Source organism: Penicillium roqueforti (assembly GCF_015533775.1).
Source record: "Penicillium roqueforti strain LCP96 04111 chromosome Unknown scaffold_01, whole genome shotgun sequence".
Classification (NCBI taxonomy): domain Eukaryota; kingdom Fungi; phylum Ascomycota; class Eurotiomycetes; order Eurotiales; family Aspergillaceae; genus Penicillium; species Penicillium roqueforti.
Window position 1 is genome coordinate 2,741,432 of NW_024067565.1, and position 18,825 is coordinate 2,760,256.

Consider the following 18,825-nt stretch of genomic DNA (forward strand, 5'->3'; position numbering starts at 1 on the left):
CGCCATTAGTCCGCAGCTGTAATGAGTAGACAACAATTTACCCCTACGTTTCCTCTAATTACTAACTTTTCTACGGTCGCATTGAGCTCAGATCGTAAAAGTATGATTAAAATACCTTTTTTAACAATTGTATACGTTTTGACCTAAATGCGACTAGTAGAAGCCGATCAGCAAGCACGGAGCAAGCAAATAACCAAGTAAGGAAGTAAGTAAACCGGGCGTCGGGGCCGTCCCGAGGTCTTCCAAGGTTTCCATCCACCCGTAGAGGTAAATGTGGGTGGAGAAGAAGAGGCTCTAATATTACATACCGGGCCGAGACCATAATTACACAGGCGGTGACTAAAGCGGTGATCCAAAAATAGCCATCCCTGACTTTAGCGCCCTTTTGGGTAATCCCTCTTAGCATTCGGAGTCAAGAGATGACAGACTTCTTCCTATGTTGTAGTTAAACCTTGTCAACTCCCTTTTAGTCCTATCACCCTGGCACCCCTATGGCCATAGGATAGCATTTCCTATTTCGGCTGCCCATGTGCACAAAGCTGTTGAATAACCAGAGAAATAGTGGACTTTTGTTGCCTTCACTTATGACATGGTCTATTAAGTTAACTAATAAATTATTTTAAGTGAAATAATATCTAGTCCATATTCCTGCTTCACACCTCACCCCTGTGTTCTGTCCATCTCATACTACCAATTGGAACAACCGGCCCCATCCCTGGACCGCCGTCGGATCAACCTCACACAGTAGCAACATGTCCCAAATGACTGTGCTCACCGTATCCAAAACCACCACACCATGCGTCTTTTCCCAGTAGTTCACCCGCTGAGCAGCTCGGAGATTGGTGCAAAAGGTGGAAATCACCTGCACCTGGCGGCTCGCGACGTCGGCTACCATCTCGTCGAGGGTAGGCTCATCAACGTCGGCAAATGAAGTGTTCCTCGACAATCCAAGATGGCGTTCCTTGCTGCAATCCACGCCAATTGTCTTGTATGTCTTTATAATGGCCTCCTGTACGTTGTCCATGTACGGTGTCACAAGCCCCAGTTCTGTAGCCGAGAGCACCTTGAGAGCTTTGTTCAAGGCCAATACGGATGTCGTGGCCGGTATCCCCGTCGCCGCGGTAATGAGTGTGCACAGCTCTTCATCGGCGGGGAAGCCTAGCCACCCAGATGACGTGCCACTCCAGCCAATGATGTCGACGTTGGCGTCCGCCAGCAGCCTTGCCGCTGCCAAAATAGCTTCGTTTTGGAATTGCTGGAGGGCATCCTGCTCGAGGCTGATCTTCAAAACGGTAAACCGAGAAAAGTGAACCGAGACATTGGGAATTTGAGCGATGACTGCTTGCGACAAGGGCTCGAGGCTGGTATTGGAGGAAGGTGTGAGAATTCCGAGGCGGATACGCTTAGCCATTGTAGAGTGATGATTTATGAATGCAATATTTAACAGCTGAAGAATTGGAGCTCAAGAAGAAGAAATAGAACTAGGATTGTAATCAAATCATGAAAGATTTCAGCTTCTCCCCGCATTCCCCCACGCGGGATACAATCAGGAAATCTATATCGCCCGATCTTTCAATCTTTCCACCAATTTTCGGCCTTTGACCGAGATATTATTCCCCCACATTCTGATTGGTCTCCCCAAGTTACTATCAGTATCTAGACTCCAAATCAGTCAGAATGACCCCAATCGTTCTTTCAGGAAGTATGTTGATGATTGGGGTTAGAGATGGCTTAATAAGAATCACACTGTCCTCTTATTTCGTGGGAGTCATCGTCAGTTGAACTAAACAACCCAAAATGTCGACAATAAGGCAGCGATTTACAGGTGCCAAGCGGGCCTTCTCCAGCCGGCGTGCGCTATTGGAAGCAGTTCGTACAGAAAACGACGGGGAGGCTGGCCTCTTCGGCAGCTGGTCAAATAAAGATTTGGACCCGTCTCCTCCTTCTCAGAGAATATGGACACGTTGGTCTTTCTTTGCTTTTCAGTTTAGCATCGCTTTTTCGCCGACCACGTACAATGTCGGGGCTAGCCTCTACGCTGTCGGTCTCAACTGGTGGACCATCTTGATAGCTTCCTGTGAGACTATATTACATACCTGGTGGCCGACGGTGCTAACATATAAACAGTTATCGTTTCTTTCTTAGTGGGTGGAATGCTTTGGTTGAACTCCCGTGGAGCTGCGATGTATGTAACTTCACATCTAAGTCTAGCATTCCATGTCTAACGATGGTTTCTCCAGATACCACGTGGGATATCCGACTTACGTGCGGGCTTCCGCCGGTATCTATGGATCCCTAATATTCATCTTCCTCCGAGGGGTATGTTGCAGCACCAGCAAGACTTGAGAGCACATCTAATTCCACTCCGCAGGCGGTCGCCATTTTATACATGGGAATCCAGACTCTATACGCTAGTTATTTTGTGAACGTTATGCTTCGTTGTGTCTTTGGTCACAAGTGGACTGACCTCCCGAATCGTATGCATACCTGTCTTGTTGTCCGTTCCAGAGCTAACTATGTCTTCAGATCTTCCCAAGTCAGCCGGTATCACATCGGGAAAGTTGGTTTCCTTCCTTATTCTATGGCTTCTCCAGTTCCCGTTCGCATTTGTCCACCCGAGCAAAATGTCAAAAGTGTTCATGGTGAAGTCGGTTATTGCACCAATTGGAATGATTGTGACAATGATATGGGCAATCGTAAGCATACTCTTGGTCTTATTTGAGGGCGTTATGGCTTACAATCTGTTAGATCTCTAGCCATGGTGTCGATTTCCACGGACTCGGACCTAGCAATGTGTCTGGGGCCGTCCTGGGCTGGTCTTTCATGAAAGCAATCAACAGTATTGTTTCTAATGTGATTCCTCCGTTGGTTAATTCTCCTGATCTGACGAGATATGCGAAGTGTCCACGCGACACTCTGCCCTTGTCTATTGGAATCATCTTGAGCAAACCAGTTGTGGTGTTCCTGGGAATGGTCATCACAGCCGCTGGTTACAAACAGTTTGGAGAGGTAATCTATACATCCAGTGCTTGCTCATTAATCCGATACTGACTTGGAAATAGGCATATTGGAATATGTGGGATCTCTATTCTAGTATCCTAGACCATTACTGGAGTCCAGGAGCCCGAACGGTTGTGTTCCTTGGTGCGGGTATTCAGGTCAGCAACCTATTTAGCAAGATATAATTGCCCCTACTAATAACTTTGACAGGCATTTGCTACCTTTGCTACAAACCTCACTAGTAACTCAATTCCAGTCGGATGCGATCTCGCTGGTCTGTTCCCACGGTACATGACAATCATCCGTGGCCAAGTGTGCTGCTTCTTATTGGCGTGGGTAGTGGGTAAGAAATCAAACTATTATCATAGAAATTCACCAGTCTCAAGCTAATCACACTGCACAGTTCCATGGAAAATGACCTATTCCGCCGCGTCCTTCCTGACCTTCCTCAACTCATACCTCTGTTTCATGTGCCCCATTGTAGCCATGATGATGTACGTTCCCAAATTTGCCCCGGAATATTCAACCACTAACGAACCCTCTATCAGTGTTGATTACTGGATGGTTCGCAAGGGAAACATCCATGTGCCTTCCCTCTATAACGCAAAACCCGGCTCTCCATACTTTTATACTGGTGGCTTCAACCTACGCGCATTTGCAGCCTGGATCGGGGCAATCGTCCTTGTCATTCCCGGTGTCTCTGGCGCTCTTCACCCTGGATCGATCGGAGACGCTGCTGTCAAGATTTACAACATGGGCTTCTTGATTTCTACCACTTTCGCGGCGCTGTTCTACTATATATGCTGCAGGATTTGGCCAGTGCAAATCTATCCTACCGAGCTGGGGGCAAAAGACGCTAGTTGGGAGGCCACGAGGTACACAGAGGGCTTTTTCCCTGAAGACGAAATCGTGCCGGACTATTTGCAGGAAACTGTGATTGAGGGGGTGACAGTGGGGCCTTCAAAAGGCTCGTTGGAGGTAGAATCCGTCAACATGCGGAAGGAGGGAATGTTGTAATGGCTGAACAGTGATTTTATGTGTTTGATGGATTTTATGTAGCTTTTGGATTTGAACCAGTACGTAGTAATAAGAATTGTTAATCATATTTCCTTGTTAATTGGGTTCTGATAATTTTGACTTCTCCCCATCTCCATTGCTCGTAAATTTTCTCTTACATTTCTACCGTAGCCCCTCAGCCTGTCCTGATAATGCCTCGAGGCTGTCAAGGCAATTACCATCTAAATGTCCATATGAGGCAATCGGACCTTTCCGCAAAGATAAGGCCGTGTTCCTTGGCAAACGATCGGGCGATCGGGCGACTGATCGGGGAGTTGATAATATTGTTGATAATCGGATTTCGGACCGAGAGAGTATTTAGCACCAATGAGACTAAAAGCTAAGTTTTTTATCAAAGCCTCAAAGCAAATTCGCAACAATGAATTTACCCTCAATGGCTAGCAAATTCGATCTGGTGGTGCTCAACGGGAAGGTAGTCACTGCCAGTGACATTTGGTATGTTGTTCTCCCCTCTAGACTGTCTATAACGTACTAACAAAGCGAAGCGACTATTGCATTGGGATTAAAGATGGGAAGATCCAAACCCTCGCCGAGAGCTTCTCGGAAGATGAGATAGCAGGCGCCGAGGTCATCGATGCTGAGTTCGTTCCAAGTAGGCCTCATGACGTGGATGTGGAACTCTAACCATTGCATCTATAGAGGGGCATATGTGATGCCTGGTGGAATTGACGCTCACGTCCACTTATGTCAAGATTTAAAAACTGGTGAGTTGGTACCTCGTTTACAATAGACTTTTCCTAACATTACCAGGACCACACGGTCTAGGAGGTGAATGCGCCGATAACTTCGAGACGGGCTCCCGGAGTGCAGTGGCCGGTGGCACAACGACAATTATCACTTTCGCGACACAGACCAGAGGAGAAGAAGACCGAAGCCTGATCAAGGTCGTAGAGTCTTATAACGCGCGTGCCGAGGAGACGGGCAGCTACGTGGACTATGGGTTCCATATCATTATTGTTCGCAATGATGCCGACGTGCTGGAGACCGAACTCCCGATTTTGAAGAAGGACTGGGGCATTAGCAGCTGCAAGCTCTTCCTGACGTATGAAACACAACGGTTGACAGATTCGCAACTTTTGGATGTCATGTGGGCTGCTAGAAAAAACTCCATCACTACGGTAAGTATATTTCTGAAGAGAAACGAACGACGCTGATTTTGTAGATGATTCATGCAGAGAATGGGGACATGATTGCATGGCTTACACGTAAGAGTGATTGAGCACGGTGAAGAATCAGAAGCTAATCGGATGACAGAAAAACTCGAGGAGAAAGGCATGAATGGTATGTCTATTTACACTCCGGTCTGTTGAAATTTTGCTTACATTTTATAGCTCCATACTACCACGCCTTGTCTCGCCCACCTCTTGTCGAGGGCGAGGCGACTAATCGCGCCATTGCCTTAGCGCAATTGATCCAAAATCCGATTCTTTTCGTGCATGTCGGCTCTGCAGTATGTCTACCTCTCTGTCATCTCAGACTGAAGCTAACTTTTTCAGCTTGGGGCGGCCAATGTACGTCGGGCTCAAAATATGGGATTACCCGTGTACGCTGAAACATGCCCTCAATATTTCCATTTAACATGGAATGACCTGGTAAGTTTCCTACATCGATCGACAATTGGCAAGTCCTAAGAGAAGCTCTAGAAACGGTTCCATTCACCAACTTGTTTCGAAAACAGCAAAATGATCTGCTCACCTCCCCCACCCCCGGATGCTTCTGACCAGGAAGATTTGTTTGTGTAAGTCTCGTGTGCAAGTGTCATACCAGTAAATTCCTCTAATTTGCATAGTGGCCTTCACAATGGAACATTCACAATTTACTCATCCGATCACTGCCCTTTTCGCTACAATGACCCCCATGGCAAGGCTTCTGGAGTGCTTGAGCACGCCAAAAGCATGGAAGGGGAGTCACCGCATGCCTGCGATGATCTACATGACCTCTTGACACGCAAGGAAGGGTCATTTAAATTGATTCCCAACGGCATTCCTGGTGTTGAAACTCGACTCCCATTACTCTACTCTGGGGCACTATCGACTGGCCGCATATCACCACAACGCTTTGTGGAACTTACGTCTACAAATCCAGCAAAACTGGTGAATACTCTTCAACTTCGTCTATCATCCTATGACATCGCTAACTCAATATAGTACGGGTTATATCCCAAAAAGGGGACACTGATGCCAGGATCTGACGCCGATTTGGTGATTGTGAGTTTCAATTTCCTGCTACAACCTCCGATTCGAGTTTCTAACATTGCGAAATCAGTGGCACCCTGAGAAGACGTTTGAGCCATTCCATCTTACCAACGCCCAACTCCACCACAATGTCGATTGTAAGGAATAAATTCACACCATGTCTACGCATTTAACTGACTGCATTACACAGATACGCCATACGAAGGATTCAAGATGCTCAATTGGCCTCGTTATACGATTCTCCGAGGCAAAGTGATGTGGGCCAACGGTAAGATACTTGGTAAGGTCCGGGATGGCCAGTACGTGAAGCGTGGTCCAAGTCAACTGAGCCAAGGCCTTCCTGGAGCCGATCGAGACCCACGACGCGTTGCAGCTTGGCTCTATGAATGAAATAAGAGTGTAATGATGCACATACTTTGGCGTCTTCATAGACTTATCTAGCTGAGACAAACACGATCAATATAGACATGGAAAATAGAGAATACAAAATGGGATTATGCCTATCCCACTCATCGTGGAAAACGGGAACATTGGCTCTCCTTCTATAGTCTCAACTTCATCCTTATTCCTAGGCACAAATAAAAATTACGTAAGGTCGCACCTTCCGAGATTATTCCGAAGATAAGAAGCTTATCGCCCGAAAGATAAGGTTTCCCGTATCCATGGATATCGCGCGAAAGAGAAAGGCAAAATTCCCCTATCACAGCACCTTCCGGGTATGGTATGGTAATTCGGGTATGTGCAGGAAGAACTGTCAATCGGAAAAGGAAAGCTTGGAAGAATCATCCAACTATCTTACTATCAGGTCAGCCTTCTAATAGATCCATGGATACTTCCAAGCTCCTGCGGCCATTCCAGCAGACGCGGTCATATGTGGCTCACCTCGGCTCGTTACCATATAAGCTTATCTTCCCAACTTGCCTAGCCTGCACAACAATTGGGTGGTAACCGTTAGCCTCGGTCGCCACGACCGAGGCCAGGCCCATGTAGTAGATAGCTCTCTCCTCATTTCTCTCCTTTGATTTTCCCTGTCTGCTCCACTACATACTGGAGCAGCACAGTTCTTCTCTCATAGAGATCCTCATTGTGTAGCAGTTTCTAGGACAACCAATCTCTCGTCTCCCTTCGTGCCGTCGATGGCCTGCCCAAATGGATCACTCTGGTCCAACCGGGCGTGCATATAGATCGAAGATCAAACGGCCTTGTGACCGATGTCGACTCAGGAAGACAGCCTGCGTCCTTCCAGAGGGCCCACCCTGCAGGAGTTGTTTCACTAATAACAAAGAATGCACCTTCAAACTGCGTCCCAGATTGAAGACCCGGCGTATGAGTACAGAAAATCAAGCTCCTCACGCTACTGCGTCTTACGAGGTGCCAAATCCAACATTGCAACTCAGTCCTGATAGTACTCGATTGCACCACGACCCGTTCGACCAGGACAGGGGCTACTCCTACAATGATCCAGTCCAAATGTGGCCGGGGCAACATGCTCAAAATGAGCCTCAACCTGATCTCATGACCCGTCATACCTCAATGGAATCTATGGATGACCATCCTATCAGTCCGGATCAAGAGTCACCACAGCAAATCGGGGCCATTACCAGTCCTGCATCGCAGCCCGTTCAGCGCATCCGGTCGCTAGATCTCATTGAAGGATCGATCGCGCAGTTTTACGGCATGTCCTCGGAGTCAGATCCGTGGCTGCTTCGACATTGCCGATACGATGAATATGGCATGCGCAGCCTGCATCGGACTCACATCCGTAATGTCGGTGGCGTCCCCGTTGAAGGGCTGGTACCGGTCCATTTTCTTGAGACCGAGAAGGAGCTTATGCTGCCAAAAGGCTCAGATATGGATAATCGGTCTCAGAAGGACGTGATGCAAGACCGGAACCAACTCAATGATATGGTCTCCCCGGAACACGGCAAGCGGCTTCTATCCTTATTTCTTCGATTCGTGTTCCCAGCCGTCCCAATAATATCCAGGTCCCAGCTTGGTATTACTTCAGGAGTGTCGACTGCTGTGTTGGAGAAGATCCCCGTTCATTTGCTTGCGGCGATTTATGCCTCGGCCATCCCTTTCGCAGTCCATGACTCGGTGCTGTGTGTATCTGCCGCATATGGGGAGCTCTTGTCCGAGAAGCTGTGGCATACGGTCTACGAGCTTATCCTCCAGGAGACTCACACACCAAAGCTGGCAGTTTTGCAAGCATCTTTGCTCTATCTGCAACAAATTCCCGCCGGAAGCCTGAAAGCCCTCCCTGATGGGCCATTCATTTGGTCTTTCCTTGGGTCTACAGTGGCCCTGGCTGTCTCCCTCGGTCTTCATGTTGAACCCCGGCCATGGGGGATTCCCCCGTGGGAGAAGCGCCTGCGGAGGAGACTGTGGTGGGCAGTCTACGTAGAAGACAAATGGCGGAGTCTTCTTACGGGCCGGCCTTCATTTATCCACCCTGATGAGTTTGATATCTTTGACCTTAGTGCCGGTGATTTCATCCAAGATGAGAAAGCCGACGAACATGACCATAATTGCCAGCCTCTTTTCTACTACACTACAGGTTTGGCTCGGATCATCGAGAATCTGCATCGGACATTTTAGTAAGAGCAATCCCCACCCCTGGTTAATTCTGCTATTAATTGAACAGTACTATAAAAGCCTCTCAGAGAGTATCAGATGACTTTCGCGCGTCCATCGACGCTGCACGACCCATCCGCGCCCAGCTTCAACAATGGTACTTATCTCTTCCCGATACTCTTCGACTCAAGCGTGGCTCCGTTTCAAATAGCCACATAGCATCTGACCCAATCGAGGGTGCGTCCGACCTTCATTTCTCATACTTGGTTCTTGAGATGTTCCTTTACCGCGCCATTCTCCGTCCTCTTGCCCAATCACCGCCACCGCCACCGATCTCAGACGACACAGATCCAACCCCGATGGGAGCTTTCTGGCTCGTTGAAGACCTAACGTTCGACACTCACGGCTTCGATCAACTCCCAGCCATGAATTCCATGCAGCTTGGCGAGGCTGAAGAGGCTACCCTCAAGGCTGCAGAAAAGTGTGCGGCCATCATCGTCAATTTTGTAGGAGCCTTGGCGCCCCATGAGTTTGGCTCCTTCTGGCATCCTTGTAGGTTATCCGTTCATCCGCTTCTAATGTAATGATGGAATTGTATACTGACTATCTATTTTCTAGGGAACCGAATCTGTTTCGCCGCAGTATCCAACTTCGTCACTCTGCTCCTTGTTCAAGCGCCGACCAGGCAACATGCATTGAGATCGAGGGATTTGCTTGAGCTGTGGTCACACACACTTCGTTGCCAGCACTGGAGCCACGAAGGCCTAATGAAGCTAGGTCTAGTGCGACTAAATCAGATGCAGATCGAGGGATTGGAGAACATCTTCAATTTGCCTGCGCATGTATCCGAGATATTAAGGGATACACAGCAAGATTAAATCCCTAGTTTCGGATATATGGTGTACAATAATGATAAAAACACAGGCAAGCTAGTCCACATTTTCAGAGACGACAAAGGATATGAAACGATTTTTGCCGAGAGACGCAAGATTGCAAACTTGAGACGGTCTGATTATTCTGATATATTATGCCTAATATGACTCCAATTCAAGCTGTACGATACTAAACAGATAACTGTCTTTCCATAGCCCAAAGAACAAACCCTTGATTGTAACCCCAGGTAAAAGGAGGATAATATTGTTCCCCCACGACGCGAAACCCCCTTTTCAGCCAATAAGCACCCTGGATCTCGCGAATAGATCTGAGCGTAATGCACAAGCGAGACAATTCAATATGCCCCACAAGAGTCATTCTCCTCTTCAGCTCCTCTTCACAAGCCCTGATTAAGCATTCCGCAATGCCTTTCCTCCTATATCGAGGATCCGGCTTGATCGCAACGGCTACAAGCTCGAACCCGCCCTTCCAATGCGCATCCCGGTGTTTATCGCCAGAACTATCCAGCACCGCAGAGCTCGCGGAGAAGATCTCATCCGCAGTGAATTGTTCAGAATAGCCCGGGAACTTCCACACGTCTTCGGGATCTGGCGAGCTGATCTTCAAGCTCGCAGTACCGATGATGGAATTTTGAGCGAATGCAATCGCCGTGAAGCCGGTTTCCTGGAGCTCGTCAGCGAGCTGGGTGTCGCTTTTGAGTCGAAGTCCGCTCTTTTTGTAAGAACTGGCGCCGGTATCGTAGTAGCTGGCGTTGATGACGTCCTGGAGCTCTTGCAGAAAGGGCTGCTTGAGGAGATCGCTTTGTGTGAAGGTTTCAATACTGTAGGAAGGTGAGCCTTCTACAGTCGTAGACATTTTGTGGTAGAAAAAGACACCAAGATGAAATGCGGCAAAGCGTATGATTTTTAAGATAGCCGCAAACCCCAATTACCCCAATAGCAGCCAGTCTGTGCGCTTCTCCACGGTTTCATAATAAGCAAAGCTAAAAGTACAAACAAGCTATGAAACTCTCCTATAGTCCCTCTGTAAGGTGCCTGAGAAGACCATCAGAAAGGAAAGAGCGATGGAACCAAGACATACCAATGTTATCACAGTCTAAAAGGCTAGAAGTTAGATATACATCAAAACGAACGAAAAAGTAAATATTTCATTAACTATTGCACTATAAATCCTTACCCATTGGTATCTCCAAATACTCAACCATTCTCTCCCTCGCACGCTCAACCTGATCCCGCACATCCAGATCCCAAAGCCACTTAAAACGCCGATCAAGGGTATCTCTCAGCTTTACCGGGTCATCACGAACCCCCTCAAAGCACAAACAAAGAATATCTGCATTCTCCTTGCTGCTAGTAACAACCCTCTGACTCCGCGGCCGACGAATCTCATCATAAGCCTTGAAAGCCGCAACCACGTCGACGACAGAGCTGACACGGGAATCACTCAGTAGTTCGGCGAGGACATGTGCATCTTCGATAGCCTGGCCAGCGCCGGCACCCTGGTGCGGCGTAGACGCGTGCGCGGCGTCGCCGAGGATGGCAATTCTGGAGCGGGTGTAGGTTGAGAGGTGTGGATGCTCGAAGATGGCCCATTGGGATGGGTCGGGCATATGCTAGAAGAATAAGGTAAGTAATTCACTTAAACGCAAATAAAACATGAATCATACCTCAACAAGAGCCCTCACATACCGCCCCATATCCCTCGTATCCCGCTCCATATCTTCTCTCTTCGCCGGCCTCACCCAAGACTCATATTCCCAATCCTGCGAACTCAACACATAAATACCAACATTAACCAAACGAGCCCGCATAATAGGATAAGAAATAGCATAAGCGCCGCGCGCGACATACATCGTCGCGACCCTCGCCCTCCTCTCCCCAACCGCACTCACCATATCCCCCATATCCAGGACAGCGCGGTATCCATACATACCACTATAAACCGGTTTCGCACGTAGCGAATGTTCCACCGGAAACATGCACTCCTTAACCCGCGAGCGAATGCCATCACAACCGATAACAACATCAGCTTTCACGACCTCGCCATCCTCGAATCCCAGCACAACGCCGTCATCACCTTCAACGAGCGTGCTGAGCCTCTTCCCGAAATGCACGATCTCGGCGGGGACGAGCTCAACAAGCGTGTTTAGGAAATCTGCTCTTCGGAGCGCTGTTTGGCCAGAGGGTAGGGCTTTCAGATCCATTAGTACGTCGCCTTCTTGTGGGCCTGTTGCCCAGACGAGCTCGAACCAGGTCTGTAGGTAAGAATCGTAGCCGGGACTGTCTGCGTGGGTGGTTATGAGGGAGTTGTAGATTTGTTGGATTTGGGGGTGGATTAGTGGCATTGCGCGGTATGCGGCTGGGCCGAGGGAGATTCCTAGGCCTATTTCTTTGAAGGTTGGGGCTGCTTCGTAGATTTGGACGGGGATTTTGCGGAGGTGCAGGCCGGCTGCTAGGGTTAGGCCGCCTATTCCGCCGCCGATTATTGTTATTGTGGGTTTAGACATGGTGAGTTAGAGATAGACGGATGGGGGTGTGTTGGTGATTGGAGGTGTTAGTTATATAGTTTCTAATAGTTTCTGTGAGTTGTTTAAATTTGTCGGGGGTTTTCGTGAGAGTGTACTTGTGTATAATGTCGATAAGGTTGAGTGCCATAGTGTATGTACTCTATATCCCACATGGGCGTATGGTGATATAAAACCGGACTAGTACCACAATGACTGTATGTCCGACGTCGCGGAGTCAGATAGAGGGGTGCAAGCTTTCGAAAACGGGAAATTTTCGAATGGAAGATAGGGGATTGGACAGGCCAGGGAAGTGGGCTATCAGACATCCCGCGGTGGCCCTTGATCTGCACTGTTAGCGCGGTGCGTGTAATTTGCCGGGAAGTGCACGGCATGGACGAGGGGTCTACATCGTAGGACGTCAACGCTGTTACAAGGATTGTCTTGAATGGAGAAATATGACATTAAACCTGGAAGGTAAAAGATATCGCCAATCGTCACGCGTCACGAATCGTGCGTTTGCGTGTGCAACTCTAATCTATCGTGTGTATCCCATTCCATGAGACGAGAGAGCGGACATGTGCTCGACATGTAGCGCAGCGCGGTGATCGAAGTCGCGATCCTGTCGCGGGGATGCCCCTAGGGGTCTGAAATGGCGCATTGGCATGTGCAAAAAAAGACAATCCTAAAGTACATTGTACTCTTCAGGAAGTCTAGATATATGAGAAAGAAAAGAAATATCCGCTAGAAAAAAAACGGGAAAGTCGCATATGTTGCAACATGAAGAAATCAAATCATAGGAGCGGTCACTACCCGCTGACGCTCCCACTTTGGAGGACCGAATGGATCATCACGGGAGTATATATCCGACCGATCCCAATCGGAGTCGCTGTCCGCAATACCTGTGTGTTTATCATCCGACCGCAACGGGGGAGAACTGTTAGAGTCATCTAGCGCGCGACGGAAGCGAAGGAACTGCCGCGATTCCATATTCGCAGGCTGCATCATGCCCATTCCCATGCCCGACTGCATGGACTCGAGTGCTGCACGCTGCAGGTCGCGGATGTCATTGCGCAGACCGCCGACCTGTGTTTCTAAGTTTCTGCGGGCTGTTTGTTCGCGGCGCAGGAGCGTGACTAGCGTGCTATACTGCTCGATTGAGACGCCGTGGTAGTCGGACAGGGATGTGGCTGATGGGACGGGGCGAAGGGTGCGCGTGTTCATTGTGTCTGCGCGGATTGTGCTCGTGCTGGAAGGGCGGGCGGGTATGGTCGGGAGAGGGCTTGGGGAATCGTCGCGGTCGCTGGTGGATAGGAATGCAGTTGGTTTGCTGCGAGGGGGGTAAGATTCTGCTGAAGGCGGATGTCGTGGGCGGGATAGCTTCTCGGTGGGCTCGGGCCCGTTGGTTTGCATTCGCGCAATGGCGAATTCCAGGTCGATGAGTTTCACTTCGAGCGTGGTCAACCGTTGTTCCAGAGTGACGCCGTCATCTTGGTGCATTGTGTTAACTAGATTTGCGACATTTGATGGAAGGCTGGGTTGTTCTGTAGGCTGCTCGACTTCCAAAGATGGTGCGGCGGACATTCGCGTCACACTCGTTACTGTTGTCCCCGACGACCGCCTCCTCGACTGCTCACTATTAGAACTTTCATCTAATGGCGGGGACTGCGAAACAACCGAGGCTGGCCGCGCCGGGGCGGATGGTGTGGGTTTCCAAGAGCTCAGAGTCTCTGGGAGGTTATTTGTCATTTCGCGCAATCCATCCGCGCTCCTTGATAAGCGGTGCGAGAGCAAGCTGTGTCTTCGCTCTGGCATGTAACCCCTATCCTCTTGCGGATCAGATACTGCCGACGCGACGGCAAACCGAGAGTCATCATCTGAGAAGACCACACTGGGAAGCGTTGCCCGCCTTCGGCGTGGCATGCTACCGGGAACTGAATCACGAAGTGTTGCAGAGGAGAGAGGGGACAGCGGAGACAAATGATTATCTGCGATCTGGAGGTTTTCCGCCGAGAGTGGACTGCGGTGTGAATTCAAATTCAAGGGCGGCGGAACAGCCGACGGTGATTTCCCTTTCGGTTGTCCACCTCTCCGCACCGGTGGCATGGGCGGCACCGCAAAAGTAGATTCGTATGGGTGCTCCTCCAGTTCATCGGCCTGGCTTTGTCTTTTGCGATTGAAGATCTTGCGCATGACCGTCTTCAAGGTGCTCCCGGTTCGGCGGTGGGCAATAGAGGGCTGTGAGTGATGGGAGTGGAATTCCATTGACGGCAGCGCCGTGTCGTCGTCTGCCTTGTACGATGTAGGGTTGGCGGAGCAGTCTCCCCGGGCGGGAGGGGTTCGCTGTATACTCCGAATGGACTCGCTGCCAGCGCTTGCTATGGATCGGGTGGGGTATCTCGACATGGTGTGTGGAGGGTCGCAATGGACAAATAGGCATAGAAGGTAAGGGTAAGGACTTGGATCATTACAAGCCGGGTATATGGCGCAAAAGAAAGAAGAAAAAAAGAAAAAAGAGTTCAAGCGAGTGTGAGAATGAAGGGTATAAGGGTATCAATTCGAATCAAGGCTGGATTTTAGTCGAGTGAGACTATTGAAAGCTATCAAACGCATGTTAGCTGAAGAACCAGGGTCGGACAAACGGAACATACAGTGTTATAATCAGGAACATAATGAACACCCAGATCTTCCCGTTTGCTCTGAACAAAGAGAAAAGAATGACTGAAGAAGAACAAAGGGGAAGAGAAGTTGGAGAAGATTAGGGAGGGAGGAAGAGGGAAGACAGCTATTATCCCCACACCGTTCTTTCTTTATGCCACGCCAGAATTGATGTGTTGACCACAAATACAAAGTGATAGTTGACTATTTAGTTAGCTACCTAATTGCTCAATGCTTCATAAATGGTTTATGCAATACTAAATACTCTACTCTATCCCATTCTACCTACTTCCCTCCCTCCCGTGAAAGATATCTGAAACACGCCGTCCTCAGGTGACACGATGCAGTTTCAACTTCAACTTCACTTCAACTTCATTTGTCCACGTAGGGCCTTTGATTCATGCTATGCCCCTCAGTAAGAAGAATCTTATTCTCCATTAGGAAATCCATCTCCGGCATTCTTATCTTCGTGTCAAGTCAGTATTTGAGTTCTTTAGGTTCTTTAGGGTGTTCTACCCCCTGTTTCTCCCTTGCATAGGCCGTGCACTAATTTATTTTCGACAGCGATCGGCGTTGTTCTGGAACTCCCATCTATAGCAAATCTCCAGCGTCGGGATACCGCAGATCGGCATTTTCTTCGAGAAACGCCATCCAGTGCTTAAGGAAACTACTTCCGCTGTAAAAAGATCAGCATTAACCCTCAAACTAATGGCGCATCCTGTACGGAGTACGTACTGACTGATCGTCTCCGAGTCTCCGCAAATACACAAATGCCGCTTGGGGCGCGTCATGGCGACTATACACAGCATGGTTAATATATTTTCGCTGTAGGTATAACACCTATACAGTCTGCAAAAAAAAAAGAGAAAAAAAAAAGGAAAATCATACCATTCAATCGTCGTTTCTCACCCAGGAAACCCACTTCGTGCTCCGTATTGCTGCGCACTAGACTCACCACAACGGCTTCTTTCTCACGGCCCTGGAATCCATCCACACTACCAAGTTCAAGACCGGGATATTTTTCTCGTAACATCCGCGACAGTAGAGCCAATTGCCCGTTGTAAGGGGTGATCACAGCAATGCTTTCGGGCCTGACACCCGCATCAATCAGATTATCGACATGTCTAGCAACGACCATAGCTTCCATCTCGTTGCTTTTGCTGTCTCCAAGCAAGGCTCCTTTCTGGCTGATCTCATCCTCAGCCTTTTCGGGGAAATCCCCACCTTGCGTGTCCCAGAATACTAGGGGTTCCTGCGTGTCGTCTGTACCCTCTACTTCATAGGGTAGGTCGATTAGTAGACGGGCTTTTACCGCGTCGCTAGCTATCAATTTGCTCTCGTAGAGTTCATCCGAGGGGAATCGCATGATCTTCTCATGCATGCGATATTGCGTGGTCAACATGCGTTTGATCCCCGGTCCGTGCAGGGCTAACAAACGATCAAATAATGTGCGTTGGAGGGAGACACCTTTCAATGTCTCGGTATCGGTGTTGTCGGTCTTTACCTCGCTCTTGGAAGTTTTATCCTTCTGTCCGGTAGATTTAACGGTCGGTGGTAATTGCAGATGATCACCAGCAAGGACCACCTTCTCTGCACCCAGAAGAGAAATCCAACATTGTGCTTCGAGCGCTTGACTCGCCTCGTCGATAATCACAACATCGAACTTCTGGTTCTTGAGTTGGTGACCGCCAGCCCCGTGAAGAGTAGCCAACACCACGCTACTCTCCCGCACCAGATTATCCACGCATTTAGACTCGCGCTGTCGGAACTCCTTCCGCAGCAGCTTCAAATCATCATAAATACCTCGCCGTTCGCGACCAGACCGCGTTTTGCGAATACTAGCCTGTTTTTCATCAATCTCTTTGCGGATATCTTTCACAATCCCCCCGGCATCAGAGGTCTGCGTAAGAACTTCAAGAGAATGCTCAAGAACAGAAGGAAGCAGACGAGCCGGATGCCCGATGCGCACAACAGGAACCTTTTTTGGAGCCAGACGTTCCACAATATTATCAACCGACACGTTCGACGGTCCGCACACGAGAACGCGCTTCTTCCGCTGAACCAATTGCAGAATCAATTCAATGAGCGTATGTGTCTTTCCCGTCCCGGGCGGGCCATGAATCAGAGCAATATCCCGCGAAGCCAGCGCAAACCGAATAGCATCCTTCTGCGAGTCATTGAGCGTGGGATCAAGAAACTCCACAGTTCCACACGCCTCAGTATCCAGTTGTAGCGGGGTCGTATGCCCAAACGCAACACGCATGAAATGCGAGTAATCAGACTCCGTCATCTTCTCCATCTTCTCCATAGTCTGCCTCATCCTATCCAGGAGTCAGCAACCAAGCAATCCCAAACCAATATTCCAAGCAACATACCTCCTATACGTAACATCGTTAGCAAGCTTAATAGCCCACAGCTTCTTCCCCCACAGCTCCTCAACAGCCTCATCATCCTCCTTAGACGTTGCCCCACCCTGCCGCCCAAACGCAATCCACACAGCGCGATCACCAGTCCGCGTAACAACGCCCTCAACTCCCTTCTCCGCATCTTTGTTCTTTTCCTTATCTTTCTCCTTCCCCACCTTCTTCCCCGCTCCCGCAACATCACTAACTCGCACAACATCCCCGACGCGAATCCCATGCGACCCAAGACGAGGCGTCCCATCCGCTGCCCGTGACTCATCTGATGCGATTGCTGGGTCTGGAGCGAACTCGCCGACCACGCGGCCGCCGAGGCCGGTTCGGCATTGTGAGAGGATGAGGCCTGTTAGGGCGTAGCCGGTTGCTTGGAGGGTTCGGCGGGTGGAAGGGGAGACTGTTGCGGCTGTGCTGGCGAGTTTGGAGGAGGAGACTTCGGCGGCGTGTTCTTCGAGGAGGAGGTTGAGTTGGGTTGAGGCGAAGAGGGGGATTGGGATTGGGGATGGAGGAGGCATTTTGGGCGAGTTTGGTTGTGTGGAGGTTGTAGATGGGATCTCTGGAGAGATACTGCGTGCTCCAGTTGACTGGCACGGTATTTTGTTGGTGTAGATTGAACTTCCACTATGGAGGAGTTGTTGAGCTTTCGAGGTGCGGGGATAAAGAAGCTTCAGTCGCTTATGTCCGAGCTCGGGATGATTTTATTGGCTGTGGGTTTAGGAGCTTCACATGTATTCTACAGCAAGAGAACAACCACGACCAAGAGCTAATGAACCGACGTTGTTCGTATCCAAGACAGCACTACTGGGGTGAGAAGCTGCCAACCGTGTTAAGTCCGCATTCGATTCACTAAGTATGCCACCTTGGACTTTCATGTTGCCTGGCAAAATCTTAGTCATCCACGACATGAATAGACCGCCTTGTATACCGCCTTCCCAGTTAATATACTGCCAGGAGGTCCCGAGGTTCATAAGGTTGCCCCACTCCCCAATTTCCCCAACTCCACAACATACCTCTCTACAATATACAGTTCTTTCTGCGACTTCCAAACCACATCCCCTAGCCCAAGCTGATCATGGCGCTCCCTTCAGAATTAGCAGCGCATCTGGGCCCCAACTGAGTTTCCACTCACGGGGAAGAGAAATTGAGGAGACTTGGTAGACGACGTTTCTATATTTCATGACACCAATACCTATCAGGTTTCTAAAATCCTATGTCAACTACCTTCCAACTATCTATCACTTCCAATGTTTACAAGGCAGTCTAGGGGAGCACGCAAGAACTGCATCATTCAATCTATCAATACACGTGACCAAAATGTCTTATTGTCCTTTACAGGCACTGCTCTGGCCTGTAAGTTTCATCGCCTTTTTGGTTTTGTTCACTTTTTTTAACCTCTTCCTAACGTATCTTTAGAGGAGCGCCCAGTGATGCACTATTCTAAGGCCGAGCGCAATAATAGCGTAGGCCAACTTGCGAGGCTGGTTCGTCGAGTACAGTCGCATACCTG

The 18,825-nt window shown here is 49.2% G+C and overlaps 7 protein-coding genes across 7 annotated transcripts; 2 read left to right on the forward strand and 5 right to left on the reverse strand.

The window, feature by feature from the left end:
* Positions 1 to 682: 682 nt before the first annotated feature.
* Positions 683 to 1,411, reverse strand: LCP9604111_34 (maleate cis-trans isomerase family protein; the record flags this gene model as incomplete). Its single annotated transcript, XM_039068349.1, has 1 exon — positions 683 to 1,411. The coding sequence occupies one exon, from the start codon at positions 1,409 to 1,411 to the stop codon at positions 683 to 685; it is 729 nt and encodes a 242-aa protein (XP_038932582.1).
* Positions 1,412 to 1,797: 386 nt separating this feature from the next.
* LCP9604111_35 (nucleobase cation symporter-1 family protein) lies at positions 1,798 to 4,017 on the forward strand (the record flags this gene model as incomplete). Its single annotated transcript, XM_039068350.1, has 10 exons — positions 1,798 to 2,077; positions 2,128 to 2,185; positions 2,241 to 2,319; positions 2,372 to 2,477; positions 2,527 to 2,696; positions 2,749 to 3,009; positions 3,063 to 3,158; positions 3,211 to 3,343; positions 3,404 to 3,494; positions 3,549 to 4,017. 10 exons carry the CDS (start codon positions 1,798 to 1,800, stop codon positions 4,015 to 4,017), a joined length of 1,743 nt encoding a protein of 580 aa, XP_038932583.1.
* Positions 4,018 to 4,435: 418 nt separating this feature from the next.
* On the forward strand, positions 4,436 to 9,724 carry LCP9604111_37 (transcriptional regulator family TF; the record flags this gene model as incomplete). Its single annotated transcript, XM_039068352.1, has 16 exons — positions 4,436 to 4,512; positions 4,563 to 4,658; positions 4,717 to 4,781; positions 4,828 to 5,195; positions 5,240 to 5,282; positions 5,332 to 5,358; positions 5,409 to 5,527; positions 5,574 to 5,669; positions 5,721 to 5,815; positions 5,867 to 6,170; positions 6,225 to 6,284; positions 6,343 to 6,409; positions 6,463 to 6,552; positions 7,504 to 8,869; positions 8,917 to 9,398; positions 9,465 to 9,724. 16 exons carry the CDS (start codon positions 4,436 to 4,438, stop codon positions 9,722 to 9,724), a joined length of 3,615 nt encoding a protein of 1,204 aa, XP_038932585.1.
* A 184-nt stretch (positions 9,725 to 9,908) lies between these two features.
* Positions 9,909 to 10,595, reverse strand: LCP9604111_38 (uncharacterized protein; the record flags this gene model as incomplete). Its single annotated transcript, XM_039068353.1, has 1 exon — positions 9,909 to 10,595. The coding sequence occupies one exon, from the start codon at positions 10,593 to 10,595 to the stop codon at positions 9,909 to 9,911; it is 687 nt and encodes a 228-aa protein (XP_038932586.1).
* A 307-nt stretch (positions 10,596 to 10,902) lies between these two features.
* On the reverse strand, positions 10,903 to 12,246 carry LCP9604111_39 (uncharacterized protein; the record flags this gene model as incomplete). The annotated part of the gene is made up of 2 exons (XM_039068354.1): positions 10,903 to 11,352; positions 11,407 to 12,246. The coding sequence occupies 2 exons, from the start codon at positions 12,244 to 12,246 to the stop codon at positions 10,903 to 10,905; spliced, it is 1,290 nt and encodes a 429-aa protein (XP_038932587.1).
* A 786-nt stretch (positions 12,247 to 13,032) lies between these two features.
* LCP9604111_40 (uncharacterized protein) lies at positions 13,033 to 14,649 on the reverse strand (the record flags this gene model as incomplete). The annotated part of the gene is made up of 1 exon (XM_039068355.1): positions 13,033 to 14,649. The coding sequence occupies one exon, from the start codon at positions 14,647 to 14,649 to the stop codon at positions 13,033 to 13,035; it is 1,617 nt and encodes a 538-aa protein (XP_038932588.1).
* A 679-nt stretch (positions 14,650 to 15,328) lies between these two features.
* Positions 15,329 to 17,833, reverse strand: LCP9604111_41 (putative DNA helicase; the record flags this gene model as incomplete). The annotated part of the gene is made up of 6 exons (XM_039068356.1): positions 15,329 to 15,366; positions 15,418 to 15,479; positions 15,521 to 15,577; positions 15,637 to 15,697; positions 15,790 to 17,222; positions 17,277 to 17,833. The coding sequence occupies 6 exons, from the start codon at positions 17,831 to 17,833 to the stop codon at positions 15,329 to 15,331; spliced, it is 2,208 nt and encodes a 735-aa protein (XP_038932589.1).
* Positions 17,834 to 18,825: the final 992 nt, after the last annotated feature.